This window comes from Tiliqua scincoides, chromosome 3, assembly GCF_035046505.1.
Source record: "Tiliqua scincoides isolate rTilSci1 chromosome 3, rTilSci1.hap2, whole genome shotgun sequence".
Classification (NCBI taxonomy): domain Eukaryota; kingdom Metazoa; phylum Chordata; class Lepidosauria; order Squamata; family Scincidae; genus Tiliqua; species Tiliqua scincoides.
Genome location: NC_089823.1, coordinates 130,053,324 through 130,069,544, shown reverse-complemented (window position 1 = coordinate 130,069,544; position 16,221 = coordinate 130,053,324). Strand labels below are relative to the sequence as shown.

At 43.5% G+C, this 16,221-nt stretch overlaps 1 protein-coding gene across 5 annotated transcripts in view; it reads left to right on the top strand.

The window, feature by feature from the left end:
- The window catches only part of ANTXRL (ANTXR like), a 54,453-nt gene that overhangs the window by 15,960 nt on the left and 22,272 nt on the right, over nt 1–16,221 (top strand). Inside the window, exons 10-15 of one of the 5 annotated variants that reach the window (XR_010794097.1) lie at nt 2,194–2,292; nt 3,182–3,251; nt 5,109–5,187; nt 6,751–6,839; nt 10,309–10,404; nt 14,969–15,006. Coding sequence is in view for 4 of the 5 variants with exons in the window: in XM_066620515.1 (XP_066476612.1) it covers nt 2,194–2,292; nt 3,182–3,251; nt 5,109–5,187; nt 6,751–6,839; nt 8,324–8,426 (440 nt within the window). In the remaining variant the exon portion in view is untranslated. Of the gene's footprint in view, nt 1–2,193; nt 2,293–3,181; nt 3,252–5,108; nt 5,188–6,750; nt 7,500–8,323; nt 9,088–10,308; nt 10,405–14,968; nt 15,008–16,221 lie in introns of those variants that run through there. The other 4 variants (XM_066620515.1, XM_066620513.1, XM_066620514.1 and 1 more) reach the window with 4 other exon arrangements.

Here is a 16,221-nt window from a genome sequence, read left to right as displayed (position 1 = left end):
TGCTCTCCTAGCAGTAATGGAAACAGGTAGTTTTTCTCTTTTGCTTATGCACCTGTTAATGGGAGAGGAAGCTGCAAAGCCTTGATTCCTGTAGACAGCAGTGACAACCCAGGCAGAAGGAAGAGATTGGTGGGGGAGGGGGATGGCCAAAGGGAACAAAGGAGAAATAGTCCTGAGAAGGCTGAGTTCACAGATCTTTGTGTTGCCAACTTTTTCTGTTTGCTACCCTTTCTACTTATGGCTTTTGAAAACCTTTAAAATAATGAGAACCAGTACTCCTTTCTAATAAGCCTAATTTAATGAAAAGAAAATCTATATACCTTTGTAGTAAAGTGAATAATTCTGTTTGTTAAATATATTGATCTTCTTTATCCTCACAACTCCTTTGTACAGTGGTACTTTCAGAAATGGTGTCCGGAGACTTGTTCAGGACCATTCCATGGAATCCAGCTATATATTTAAATAATATATATTGCAGGGTCACACCAGCTGTGATGGAACAGTTTGTTCACACCTGTTTTATTGGTGAAGGAATTCAAGACATATTGAAATCAGCAAGTAGAACTTTCTCCCCTTCTCCTTGTTAGTTTCTTCACTAATTCAAACAAACCCCAGTATTCTCTGACAGTATGACAATAACTAAAATGTAATGCTGATTAAATGCCCTTCCACATTCAACATCTTATTTAAGACTCTGATATCTCCTTCTAGCCCTTGTGTTAGGATATTTCCCCATGCGACTGTGGCTTCCACATTTCAACCCTTAGTAGTTTTCTTCCAGGCAGAAATAATTACAACATTGAAGAATTTTCTTTCATTCACTGGAGGTTACACGGCCAGCTTATGTGGTTATTTAGTAGATATCTAGAAAAATAAAACTGGAGGTCTGTGTGGAAAATTTTTACTTCAGGAATCTCATTCATTTTGGGGGCTCCCTTTTGGAATTTCTTACAGGACCCATCACTTGGTACCCAACTGTGCCAGTTTTGCCCCCAGCCTGTACATTTACAGAACGGATATGACTAGAACCAATGAGTTTCATTTGTCCTGGATTCCACTCATTCCAAGAATGAATTCACATTCCACTCAGGGTCATGTTGTTGTTGGCAACCTTCAGTCTCGAAAGACTATGGTATTGCGCTCTGAAAGGTGGTTCTGGAACAGTGTCTAGTGTGGCTGAAAAGGCCGATTCGGGAGTGACAATCCCTTCCACAACGGGAGCAAGTGCAGTCTGTCCCTGGCCTGTCTCCCTGGCTATGGGCCTTCCTTCTTTGCCTCTTAGCCTCAGACTGTTGGCCAAGTGTCTCTTCAAACTGGGAAAGGCCATGCTGCACAGCCTGCCTCCAAGCAGGCCGCACAGAGGCCAGGGTTTCCCACTTGTTGAGGTCCACCTAAGGCCTTCAGATCCCTCTTGCAGATGTCCTTGTATCACAGCTGTGGTCTACCTGTAGGGCGCTTTCCTTGCACGAGTTCTCCATAGAGAAGATCCTTTGGGATTCGGCCATCATCCATTCTCACGACATGGCCAAGCCAACGCAGGCGTCTCTGTTTCAGCAGTGCATACATGCGGGGTCATGTATGTTTATACTAAAACTGCAAAACAAAAAGCAGATGGGTTGTTTTACAAGCTCATAAACCAAAGATGAGGGGAAATAAGGAATAAATGCTTCACCTTTCCCTAATCTTCCATACTTCCATGTATTAAAATTGTATTTCATTATTTAAGGCACATCTAGGCTTTTGGGACTGAGACTTAGCCAGGAACATCCTTTTATTTCTGGTTTCCTCCAATGTTTCCAGGAGATGAAGTGGATAAAAAAAAAGGAAAGAGAAAGAGACCTAAGAAAATATCTTCCCCTCCTGTATCCTCCTCTGCTGATTTAAATCCTGGAAAATGTCTTTCTTCCAGGGATTTCTGACTGGAGTTGGGCATTACTTACAGTCATGGTATATAGGGTACTTATAGTAACAATGGTCAAGGTGTTTGCATTTGAAGAGGTACTCTGTGCTCTACTCAGGCTAACATTGCTGAAATTAAGCTTGAAATGTGGTTTCAGGGAAACTAGCTCCAGAACTTAAACAGAGTGTAAATCCAAAGTTTGTAAGCAAGAATAAGAAAATCTTCCATGATTACCTGGGTTGAAATACATTTTGTCATACTGTCTGCTCATCTCAACATTTGTATCCTTACAGAATCCTACCAAGTGGTGGTGAAAGGCAATGGCTTTTATTATGCAAGGAATATTGACCAAGTACTCTGCAGTTTCAAGATCAATAACACCATGACCCTCAGTAAGTAGGCAGGTTGATGGATATTGCTGTTTTGCCACCTGCAAAGTGAAAAGTGGACTTTCACTACTGAGTGTGGTGGTGAAAATTGGTAATGTATAAAGGACATCTATGTCCATGACTACTTAAGACTGGCAGCCCAATCCTATGCATGCCTACTCAGAAGTAAGTCCCATTAGAGTCAATGGGGCTTACTCCCAGGAAAGTGTGGATAGGATTGGGCCGTCAGTCATGGGCAATCCCAGAACCCCTAGGCCTGTCTCTATGCAGAGTAAATTTCCACAGTAAATTTTTCATCATAACGTAGCTTGCAGCAGTTCTCTTGTCCTGACAGTGAAAGGTATAGTGTTGGGGATGGCCTTTGAAGGCCACACATGCAAAGTGTCAAGGCATAGGATGTACAAGGAATGTCAAGAGACTTTTGGTCCAATCCTAACTCCCTGCACATTGATGTAGAAGCAGTGGCACAGGCTCCACTGTATCACGATGGGGGAGTTTTGGCTGCTAGTGATCTCCTTCAGGTAAGTCCCAGAAGCCATTATGGGTCAACTCAGACTTGCACCAGCAATGTTGTTGGCACAGGTCCGTGTTGATCCATGAAGGCAGATCAGGTCTGGGAAGAGGGTTAGGGTTCGGCAAGGTGCTGTTGCTACCGAACCTGTCCCCCTCACAGGCCTGGTCCACCCTCCTTTCTGCCCCATCTCCTCCCCTTTGAAATGGAGTTCCTGGAGGATTTTTTTTGTCTTACTTCAGAAACTTTCTTGGCCTTCTGAGATAAACTCCCTGCAACTGCTTTGAGTACTGTTCTTTGGGTTTAGTGCTGCTGTAGCACGAAAGCTTCAGATTCTGTTGTTTATGTTCAAAGAAGGTGATTTTTGTTTCTTTACTTCAGATGAAAAACCAACAGTTGTTCAAGACACATACTTACTTTGCCCTGCTCCCGTTATAGAAGATGCTGGACAGTGAGTAGCTTATGTTTCTACATATGGGGCGGAGGGAGTTATATATGAGCAAGACTGGAGGTTCAGTTCTTTGCCCCAAAGAGCCCAATTAAGGGGGACTCGTTACTTTACATTGTGAACCAGGGGCTATTTAGTTTTTTCCAAACATTGTTGCTAGGGATAATATTTATTGTTTCTTAAGCACCCAAAAGACAAGGCACTTTGAAAAAAAAAAAATTGAAAGGGAAACATACAAATTTTCCCCATCCACATTTCTTCTCAAAGGGTTGCAGATTATCTTATCTTTATTATTAAGTAGTAGCAGCACATTAGCATTGTATTGTTCTTACACACACACACACACACACACACACACACACACACACACACACACACACATATCCCAAAACCCCTGTGAACCAAGATCAATACAGCTTGGATCTCTTGCTCTCTTTCTCTCATTCCATTGCAATTTGTCCATACAGAAGTGAAAGAATAAGCCTGATTTCTTCTCTCAAGTCAGGGTCAGGGTCATTCACTTACCTCACATCAGGCTGGGACAAGCCAAAAAGCAACAAAAAGGAGTTCTTGCTTCTCAGTGATTCTCTGTCTAGCATGAAGCCAGGGACTGATCTTTTTCCGCTCAAAATGAGAAAGTGTGTGAAGTTGGGAGCTGAGCAAAACAACATAGGTACAATCAATTCCCTAGGGCAGTGGTTCTCACACATTTAGTACTGGGACCCATTTTTCAGAATGAGGATTTGTCAGGACCCACCAGAAGTGATGTCATGACTGGAAGTGACATCATCAAGCAGGAAAATTTTTAATAATCCTAGGCTCAAATCCTACCCACACTTACTCAGGAGTAAGTCCCATTTACTATCATTGTTAAAAGAATATACATAGTAGCTTGTTAAAAGTACAGGTCTGTAACATTTCCCCAAATGCAGTCACATACCATGGTAGCATCAGGTCTAATATATTTTTTAAAATATTGAAATGAATGGGAACTCTCCTGAAATTGGCCCGCGACCCACCTAGTGGGTTCCGACCCACAGTCTGAGAAACACTGCCCTAGGGAATGAGTCATCCAGCAGACCCAGCAGTGTCTCTCCTTTGCCTTGGCCTGTCATGAGGCTTAAATTAAACAAGTTTAGAACTGCAAACATAAAGAAATATTGTTTCCTTCTTGGTTTAGACTCCACAGGGCAAACCCTAGTTTGACCCTGTGAATATAGTGGGCCCTTTGCATCTGTGAACTTTGCAACTTTGCTTTGGTGAATCAGCTGGACAGTATTGGGTACTCCTGGAAGCCACTTTTCCAAAGCACTTTACCCATTGGAGCATGTGTTTGGAGCAAAGCAGTCAACAGTCTCAATACATGTCATTGCATAGGCCACTTTACTGACATCTGGGCCGGGAAGTTGGGTCTTTTTGTAGCAATGCCATTCTGAGCTTCCGTGTTGCCTCCAACTTTCATAAAAAGAAGACTTTGGAAAGTATTTGCAGACAGAGACAATACGTTTCAGGCAGGTTTAGTATGAAAAATTAGTGTGCAAGTAGAACGTGTCTACTGCTTATAAGGTGCAGACATTATTATAGAAGATAATTTTCATTGTTTTTGGAGCATGAGTGATTTGTAATAGCCTTCCATTCTTCAAGAAGCTTTTTTTTAACCCTAGAATTCTAAACTTACAGACCAATCAGCCTGAATGAACGGGGGGGGGGGTGGTTTGAGAACCTTTGCACTCCCATTTACAGCAAGGAAAGGGCATACTTTCCATAGCAGCTGGATGCCCAGCACACAGCTGGAAAAGCTATTGTGAACAGTGGATGGAAAGACCACAGCGTTAATAAATGTCTCTGTTTGCGCTCCAGGGTGGTTTACCTTCAAGTCAGCATGAACAGTGGGTTGACGTTCGTCACCAGCTCAGTCAGCATCACCAGCACACACTGTGTGAGTATGTGCCATGAGACTAGTCACAAAAATGGGGTGAAGAAAGGCCCCTCAAAGCAAAGGAAAGGTCTCATGGTGGTTAAGGGGAGTCCTTTGGTCCTTGACCACTGGAAATATCCAAAGATCATGGCAACAGGAGTGCTCCTGCCCTCAACAGGAATTATGTATGCCCTTCCAGACTATTGTAAAGATGTATTTATACGCTATAATATAATCAACATGTCATAGTATCACCATGATCTTGAGACATTGGTGGTCAAGACATTGCCTGGGAGAATCTGGTCAGATGCAGGTCCATGGAGCAAGTTATCAGTATTCAAATGTTATTTAAAAAAATGAACATAAAAAATTGCCTTCTACGGAGTGCACTGCGCTATCAAGTCCAATGAAGTCTACCTCAGGCTGACAGTGGCTCTCCAGGTTCTCAGGCAAAAGACTTCCCAAGCCCATGTTACCTGGAGATGCTGGAGGCTGAACTTGGGACCTTCTGCATGCAAAGCACATGCACCTCCACTAAGCTGTGACCCTTTTCTTTATCAGCTAATCTGTATCCAGCCAGGGCTCTGCATTTCTGTAACCACTTTTGGAGGAGCTAGAACATGGCTGCAATTTTACTGCAAGCCCACTTTAAAAGCATCTGTCGTAATGCAAGAACTGTGGCCCTTCATCTCCGTACACCGATATGTACATTGACAAGGATAGCACTCCTTGCTGACATTATCATAATTGAATGGGTAGCTTAAACCTGGTTTAATAATCACTTGTTCATCAGTGATAGGAGCCCTACCAGAAATGAGATGGAATTTTATTGCTTCAAGCTGCTTTGCTGGATGAAGTTGTCACTTTCTGACCTTAAAGATTTCTTTAATCGTTATTGCCATGAAAAATGTTGTTGTACCACCCACATCACAACCACTATAAGGCAATGGAGGAAGGAGAGAGGGTAACAAACAAGATGGTCTGGTAGTCAGTAGGTATAAACCTATTTCTACCATAAATTAAGTATCTCTCTCCCGATAGCCAAAACAGAGCAGTGGACAGAGTCTGTGTTCACTGGATCGCACCTGGGAAATAATTCTTACAACCTCAAAGTCTTGTTGTGAAAATAAGGAAATGGGAAAATAAGGATTATAAAGTGCTTTTACTTATTAAAAGTGTTGAATAAAAGGTTAGCTCTCTATTAGAGAATTTACATATGAACACAAGCAAAATCAGTTGTCTTGCCTGTGTCTGCTTTAGCAGATAGAATTGTCCCCTTTGTAGAATATGTGATGATGGGCCCCAAAATTTGTATTTACATGCGCATGAATGATGTCAGCTATACCTGTACATGTCATTTTGGGTCTCAAAACATCTGATAATACGCCATTGGGCTCTTCATCGCCCGAGCTCTTAACTCTATAAAATTATGCAGCATCTCCATGGGCAAATGTTTTGGTGGACCTCAGATAAGAGTTCTAAATATATTGATCACCCCAGAGCAAACCTCTGTAAAGATGCATTTTCTTCTTGTCCGGTATCTCTTACTCTTGTGGGCTAAATTGTTTCCGTATCGTTTTGCAGCCTCCTTCAGTTTCCTTTTTCCACTTTTTCTTGCCTGGGAATGGCCTCCTTGACTCTCTTCCACTGACCCCATCTTTTTTTCCTACACAGTAAGTGTCTTGCTTTGCTCTTTTCCTGTTCTGGTATTCTCTCCATCTCTGAATCCATTTCTCAAATGTTAGTTTGTGTATAGAAAGCCAACTATTTTATTTCAGAAATGGACAACCCGGTTTCACCCAACGTCCCCCATACCAATGCAGTGGCACCAGTGCATGCTCTGCTGCATCCTATGGGGGCTGTTGGAATGCTGGCGGGCTCCATGAGGTAAAGAGACATTCATCCCCTTGCCCCACGGTAAGCCCCAGCTGCCTGTAATGGGGAAACTCAGACCTGCACCTGTTAAATCGCTGGTGCAAGTCTGCATTGCCTTGTATCAGCAGATCTGGCCCAGGAAGGCAGCTAGAATATGGTGCATCCCGCTGCCGCAAAACGCATTTATACTTAGTAAAACTTGCATTCAAAAATGGCACCCACCACCTGCAGTCCTACCATTGTCATTGTCACATGTCTGGTCTGTGCAGTGCTTGCCTTGTGGAGGTGGTAAGGATATCACTTAAACTGCTTTATAATGCAGTCAACTCAGAGAAAATGGCTTGGTATTGTACAAGGACACATTTGCATGACCATGACCAAGAACCAGGATTTGGAAGATCCAGGTTCAAATCCCTACTGCGCCATGAAGGCTCCTAGGTGACCCTAGGCCAGTCACTATCTCTGTCTCACTTCGCAGGGTTATTGTGAAGACTAAAGAAAGGGAGAAACTATGTATGACACCCTGAGCATGTGTTTAAAAAATAGATACGTAAGTAATACGGGTCTTAGGCATGCAGAGGAGAAGTGGACAAGCTGCAGTCAGCTCAAGTAAAGCACATAGTAATCAAGGCAATGTGACTTGGCCCTGTTCTAGTGTAACCAACTCTCCATTTCCTATTTTGTTCTGTAGTCAGGCTGAGGCGTAAACTATGGCTGTATCTGCTTGCACTGCTGCTGTTCTTTTGCAAAAGCTCTCTGAAGACTGACCTTCCTTACTCCATTAAATTCTTTTGGGTGGGTGCAGGCATGTGCAAAAAATGGCAGAGAAATTCCATGTTCTTAAAAGTGTCCTGTTGGGAAGCTTATTTACAAGTTGATCTCTAGCAAGGATTGACTCCAGTTTGCCACTGTTGTGCACAGGAAGTGCAGTGCGCTATCCAGTGAAATGGCAAACTGGAGCAGATATTTCCTGTACTCTGTGAAGAACCTTCACAGGAAGGGATTGCAATTTTTTTTGCTGCCAGCAGGACCAATGACAAGAGGGCTGCCACTTGTAATAAAGCAACCTACTTATTTAGCGCATTTATTTGGGAGATTTTTATCTCACCTTTTGACCTCAGGCCCCCAAAGTAGCTCACATTATAAGTCTACAAATACAATGATAATGTAAATCATTGCCTCTTTTCCCCTTTCCTCCTCACCGTCTGTTGCTTTTTAAAGAGGAGGCAGCTATGATGATTCTTCACTTGCTGGCCTCTTTTCTCAATTTCTTTGCCTTTAGCAATAGCCTGATAAGCAGAAATTTAGAAGTCCAGCTTCCTGGCATGAAGATACCTGTCCGGGAAAGCTTCATCTGTTTCATTTTTGGTGTATCAGGCTGCTGATGCAGGAACAAGATGGCAGGACCAGAAAAAGAAGGTAGCAACACTAAGGGATTCAACCAAGGTTGAGGGGTGAACTGCACCATCTGTTCCTGGGATTTTTTGAGACTTCTTTCAAGAAAATCCAGTGGGACCAACACTCTTCTGCATCCTAGAATTTAGTACCCATGTAACCGACTTGGAATAACACACTTCATTGCAACTGTTTGGTATATTCAAGGTTGTTGTCTCTCTTCCTAATAGAGGGTCAGCTATTCACTGCCACAGGGTAGGGTGATGGCCATCACCTTAGATGACTTTAAAAGGGGTGTTAGACAAATTCACAGAGGATATGCTACTCTTCAGTAGCTATTAGTCATGATGGCTGCATGCTGGCTCCAGGTTCAGAGGCAGTGTGACTTTCTGTTGCAGGGAGCAAAGGAAGGAGAGGAGTATGCCTTTCTCTCCTGTTGTGGGCTCAGCAGCAAAGCTGGGGGGGGAGTAAGTGCTGCAGGCACTGCAACACGCCATGTAAGCAGCCCCTCCCGCTCGCTGGCAGAGCCATTCTGGGCAGCTACAGCAACTTGCAGGTTGCTGAACCAAATGGCATCTCCTGTGCATTGATGTCACTGCCCAGAATAGGCAGGGGTGGGAATGGGAGGGGCTAATTTCACAGCACTTTGCAGCGCCCGCAGTACTTACTGTTTTGCGCCCTTCTAGCTACTCTACTGTGTGGACTTCTCAGAAGCGACTCTGAATCAGTCCCTGTGGGAAACAGGATGTTGGATTCAGTTGGTCTTTGTCCTGATCCAACTGTTCTTAGGATCAACTCTTAACCGGATTACATTCTTAGGGTCTTTCCCTACTATAGCACTGACAGACAGAAATCTAGCAGGCGCAGCTTTCACCGGAGATTTGGTGATGAGGAAGATCAATCCTTTGAACTTCTGCCTGCCTTGCAACTGTAAAAGGTGCTGGGGACTTATTGGAGAGAAAGGCAACAACCCTACAGATCCCTCATCATTTCAGCAAACTTGAAGATGCACTCATGTTTCTAATAATTTCACAGCTGTGCTGGCATCCTTCAGTCTCAGAAGACTATGGTATTGCACTCTGAATGGTGGTTCTGGAACAGAGTGTCCTCTCCAGTGCGCAAAGCCTGGGTAGATATGGAGGATAGGCTGTTACCCATGCAGCAAATCCCCCCTCTCCACGTCGCTGAAATGGTCCAATGGAAAGGCAGAGGCCAATACAGTTGGTTCCAGCGGCGTTGCAGGAGTTGCCAGAATGTGACTGTGTTCAGCCATGAACTGCCTCAGGGACTCCGGCTCCGGATTTTGCCTCGAGGTTGACTCCTGAAGCCTTTTCCATAACTGGATGTAGCCACAAAGCAGTGGAGGTTTGGGATCAGAGTTTTCCTTCTCTCAGATGAGCTGCCTTCCCAGGCTGACAAGTCCCATCTACCCGGTGGGTGTTTAGTCGCCTCTTAAGACAAGTACAGCCAAACTGAGGGCCTATTCTTATCCCCACCCCCAGGGGAAAAATAATTTCACAGTAGCCCAGAAAACGCTATAGTTGGCCCACCAAATGTATTAACCCCCCGCCCCCGCCCCCCAGACTGTCAGAACGTGTTGCTGCTTTCCTGTAGCAACCTGGATTCCAAACTCTCAGGGGAAATGGCACCACCGTTCGCATAAATCCATTTGGGTTCCTTCACTCACTGTAGGCTCAACATGGTCAAACAGTCAAATAGTGTTCACTTCTCTGGTCCTGATCCTGCAGGGGGTCTTTATACTATGCCATGAGGCTTTATTGTTTCACTGTGCTGTGTGTAATTCTTAGAGGTGTCTTTGAAATTGGTTGTCACAATATTGAGTTAACTTGGGAATATCTGTCTTGCTTGCAGATTCGTGGGACAATTCTTTTCATTGCACTTTTAATTCTGTTCCTGCTCCTGGCCTTAGCCCTTCTCTGGTGGTTTTGGCCTCTTTGCTGCACAGTGGTATGTATCTGGGTTGTGTTTAAGGCTCTTTATGACTGATGGTGTGGATTAAAGCCCAAGAGAGGAAGCAACAAATGAAGTGGTGGGTCTAGGGTTGGAAATAGGAAATTATCATCTGTCTTAAAAGCCTCATTCCTGCACCTTTAAAGGCAACCTGACACAGTGATTTTATCTCCATGCCAGTGGGTCTCAAACTTTGAGGGAGCTTTACTCCCTCAGGAAGTTCTTGTGGCAGAGGGACTAGGGCAGCAACGCGATCCCCAGGACCGCGCCGCTAAGGGGGGGGGGTTTGAGGAGGGTACTTGTGACTTACATTATGTAGACAGGGCTGCAGTAGGCTACAGGAGGTGTGGGGAGCCCTGTGAAGTGCTCCCTGAGGCTTGGAATGTTCAGAAACAGCACACGCAGACCGCCTCCTGCAAAACAGAAGTACTTTGCGCCCGCTTTTTCCTATCGTTCCAAGCCTTGGGGAGCACTGTAAAGGGCTGCACAGGGCTCCCCACACCTCCTGCAGCCTGCTGCAGCCCTGCCTACATAATGTAAATCACTAGCACCCCCCTCGCTCCCCCATACAGACGGGATCCTGGGGATTGCTTCCCTGCCTCTCCCCTTCCCCCGCCCCTTAAAGGGACGGGGGAACATTTACACAAACTGGTGGTTACAACCCACCAGTTTGAGAACTACTGCTTTAGACTGCTGTTAAATAGACTTGCTGATTTTTGAACTACCCCTTTAAGCTACCTATTTAGCCGCAGTGACATACACAACTAGCAGGTGATATTTATCACCATATTGTTAAAATTTCACCTACTAATCCCTGCATGTGTATCAAGCTGCTATTAAAGACCCAAAAGCAGACCAGATAATTTCTTCTATTCAGCTGGCATCCTTACTGTTGAAGGAACAGAAGCTGAGCCATTAAAATGTTGACATCGCTATAGTGAGATCCAGTTTTAGATCAGCTGTGGACAAAGTGGATAAGTTTGGCCCACTTTACAATCTGTCCATTTCACATTTCCATTTGTAAATGGGAAAGCAATGACCTTCTTCCTGAGGATTAATAAGGAAATGTAGTTTCCTACCCTTAGTCTTCTTGACTATCAGGAAGCAGAACATCTGGTTAAAGAATGGACAGTGTTTAGGAATGGAGAGATAAATGACCAAGATGTTTCTAGAGCTTTAAGGTTCCTGCTTAACAAAAGGGGAATTTAACTATGAGCTTATTTGAAATGTCATTTGCTGAGATTTACTGAGTCTTCAGCAGAATCAACAGCAGCAAAGTCATTATAGATTCAGGCTAAATGCTAGCATCTCATCTCCAGAACTTGCACTTGCTTGTAAGTTCAGATGATGACTCACTTCCCTGCTCAGTTCTACTTTTGTAAAATGTGCCCAGCAGGACTTCCATCTGGAGTGCTCTGCTTGCTTCTGGGCGCTCTGGAAAAGATGGCACAAAAGCTAGGGGAATGATAAAATACCTAGAAACCAAGTTGTAGGCAAAGAGAGAGAATTTGGGAAACTAGTACAAAAAAAAAATGAGTCGTAGCATATGCTGTGCATATGGACAGCTAGCAAACATCTGAAAATGAACCAAGAAGATGGTTCATCAGAAAGAGACCAGTTAATCTTGGTTCAGTAGCAGCTGTTCCACACATTATGCAGAAACAAACCTGGACTTGCCACACAGTATACATTTAATAAAGTGCCACAGTTAGTCACAGACCTTGGAAGGATGTAACTGTATAATATGCCTATTAGCTATGTTCATACAAATCTTTAAGGATTACTCAGGTACAAGAAATATAATGTGTGAAGCAGCCAAGAAAAGTAGTGGATTTAAGTTACAGGAAGGTAGATTTGGGTTAAACTTCAAGATGCTTCCTAATTTGAGCTGTATACCTACATTTATGTTCTTCTGTTAAACCGAATGGATCTTGTGCATGAAGAGAGTGCATGGATCTGTCTTTCACAGGCGCACTGAATGAGCATCTGTGGCCTTTGCCTGAACCCATCTGTGGTCCCTAGACTTGGGCTGCAGACTGCCTACTAGGACTGCCAGGTCCCTGTCCAAAACTGGAAGAATAATAATAATAATAACTCGGTATTTATATATCACCTTCCTGGTCATTGGATTACTCCTCCGACTTTATTCAAGGCGGTTTACATAGGCAGGCATTTCTAAATCCTTCAAGGGGATTTTTACAATTATAGAGGTTCTCTCTTTCAAGAACCAACAACATTTCAGAATGGATCTTCCTGCCTTGGTCTCACTTCTGGCCTCCAGTTCTCCCACGCAGGCTGACAAGTAGCTCCATCTCTCATATGGAGGGCAGCCAAGACACTTCTTGCTCACACCAAGAGCAGGTGGAATCACTCAGCTGGGCTTGTCAGCTGCTTCAAGTTCTCGCCATTCTCAGCCGTTCAGGGGGCTGCCGGTGTCCTCGAACTGGCGACCTTCTGATGTTATCTTCGGGCTAACGGAGGCTCTACCCTCTAGACCAGACCTCCTGCCCGAGGCAGAATCCAAGGCATTTACTGCCTCCACCCATTTCCTCTGTCACCCCTTCTGTGTGAAAGAGGGGCATAGCAGTAGACTGAGGGAGGATGACAAATTGTCCAAAGATACCTCATATTCTGATTCAGTTGTGAATTAAAAAGTTGTGGGGAAATCTCTGGGTAGCAACATGTTGCTGTAGCCATTGCCACTGCAATGGTAACAGAGGTAAGACTCAGGGCCCAATCCTATCCAACTTCCTACTGCCAATACAGCTGCAGTGCAGCCCAGAAGTAAGGGAACATTTGTTGAGGAGACTTCTGTGCCTGGCCCCACACTACAGGATGTAGCACATGCCCCATTGGTGCTGGAAAGTTGTAAAGGATTGGGCCCTTAATATCATCTATCAACACAAAGCAGTGAACATGATGTGAGTCATTTACTAAATACTTGCAGCATAAGCAAGGTGTGTAGCATAACTGGTCAGATTCTCAGTATCCTTGGTTCAGATCTCCCCTTAGCCTTGTGCTCAGTCATCTCTCTTTGCCTCAGCTGCCTACTCTACAGAATGCACTGATAATACCATTGCAAGGATTACTGGGATAGTGAATGTGAAGTGCTTTGATCCCTCTAAAGCAGTGTTTCTCAAACTGTGGGTCAGGACCCACTAGGTGGGTCACGAACCAATTTCAGGTGGGTCCCCATTCATTTCAATATTTTATTTTTAATATATTAGATTTGGTGTTACCATGGTATGTGACTGCATTTGGGGAAAAGTTACAGACCTGTTCTTTTAACAAGCTACTATATATATTCTTTTAACAATGATACTCAATGGCACTTACTCCTGGGTAAGTGTGGGTAGGATTGCAGCCTAGGATGGTTAAAAATTTTCCTGCTTCATTATGTCACTTTCAGTCATGATATCACTTCTGGTGGGCCCTGACAGATTCTCATTCTAAAAAAGTGGGTCCCGATGCTAAATGTGTGAGAACCACTGCTCTAAAGCATAATATAAATGCTGCCATTATTATTATGAAATATAATATTCCTTAGTAGGGGAGAACACTGAGCACACTAAAATGTGGAAAGGATAATTGAATGATTACTGGCTGATTCATTATGATGATAATAATAATAATCATAATCATAATCATAATACAGGTATTTCTATACCGCCTTTCTTGGTCCTCAGATTTCTCCTTGGACTTTATTCAAGGCGGTTTACATAGGCAGGCAATTTAAATCCCCGTAGGGATTTTTACAATTTGAAAGAAGGTTCTATCTTTCAAGAAACCACAACATTCAGATGTTTCTTTCTTGAGCTGGTCGCACTTCTGGCCTCCATTCTCCCACGCTCAGAGCAGATGGAATAGCTCGGCTTCAGCTTGTCAGCTGCTTCAAGGTCGCACGGTGCCGGTGGCCTCGAACTGGCAACCTTCTGATGTTATCTTCAGGCAAATGGAGGCTCAACCCTCTAGACCAGACCTCCTGCCCAGTTAGTTCTGCTTCATCTCAGTATTAAGGCAGAGTACTGCCTCAAAGCTGAGGCAATACACTAGTGCAAATCACACTACTGTAGCTCACAGCATTTGCATTTTGCCCAAATATTCTTGGTTTGCAAAGGTGTGAATCAGAACATTATACCCACACCAGTTCCACCAGCAGAAGGATCTGTAGAGGGATGGCTAAGCAGACTTGCCGGCTGTATAGCTGCCTTAATGAATCCATTTCCCATGGAATGGCCAAGTATTCCTAACACTAGAAACCTGGGGGAATCTTACATACAATAGATTAATTTTCCATATTTTAACAACTGCAACTTGAGCAGTCTAGCAGCATTAAGGGAGGCATAAAAACCTGGCCCTAGCATCCCTCGTTTTGAAGGATTGAAGGCAATGTCTTCAACTATTTTAATGAGTGGGGCTACAGTCTTGTACACACTTTCTTGGGAGTAAGCCCCATTGAAACTGTGGAACTTTCTTCTAAGTAGACATGTGTAGGTTTGCACTATGAGAAGATTGTGGTTTGTGGGGAATGTGCAGTAAGTGACAAATGTATGTGTTTCAGGTCATCAAGGAGCCACCACCTCCACCACCCCTGGATCCAGTAAGTATTTTGTCGCTCAAACCCTTCAGTTGTGTACACCCTGTGGAACAAGAGTTTTACTGCTGGTTTGGTGGGAGATGCTTCCATCTGCAAAAATAAAATGAATGCTCCATTATCACACTGTTTAGTTATTCTCCATGGACAAACCCTAACATTCAATCTATTTGAAGATGTGTTACTATTTCCTTAGTAATGGGATTCATAAGAAAACCTTAAGTGATGTTTTTTAGAAGCATGACAGTCAAGTGTGGGCTACATCCTTGAGAGTTTTTCTGTAGGTCAGTCTGGATAATTCATTGGGGCAACAGAGAAAGCGAAAAGTGCACACATGGTGAAGATCACTGCTTCACAGTCACTGTCAGGCAAAAAAAAAAAAGAAAAAGATGAGCTTTCACTGTAGAAATCTGATGAGCCCATATGCCTATGATGGTTTTTGTAGTATTGTCGCTATTATGTTTCATGTGTGGTGGCGACTGCAATGTATCAGCTGTCTCTTTAAGTTGCCTCCCCCATTACTAGAGTTTACTTGCTCATGAATGAATGGGTTCAGTCCAAAGGGATAGTTTATCTATGCACTGAGGTTCCGCTGTATCATTTTGTTAGGATGAATCTGCTGCCTCTGTATGACACTATTGCTGTCTGCCCTGCTGCCTGCTCTTGTCCTTCCATGAATATGTGCATGAAACTGATCTCTGGGAAAACACTGGCATAACCTCCAGAGGAAGTTTGTGATTTGCTGTACATGGCTTCTCTGAGGTTGCCAAAAAAGCTACCATTTGAAGTTCCTGAGAACCGATTTACCCTCAGTAGTGGTTTTGCTCTGGAGCAGGCTGAAAATTGCTGTTTGGTTAGGATAGATGCCTCATGATTCAGCGTGGATGGCATTTCAGCTGTTTCTTTAACATCTGGCACAGGATTCATAGCATGAGAAGCCAACATAACTCAAAACAGATTTATGCAACTACTTCTGAATGAGTCTCTTTCCTTTGTTATTACCTATAAAAACAACACTCCTTGATGGTCATTAAGTACTTTGAAAATAGTTTTACTGGTACTTGAACTACCATCTAAAAAGTAGTCTTCGCTACTAGTTAAGTACATTTTAATAAAAGTAATTGGAACAACTCTTGTACCAGTTAGTTTCAAAAATTTTATAACTACTATTCAGTTTCTCAAGATTAAATTTTATTTATCTCAGTTTAATGTTATTAATT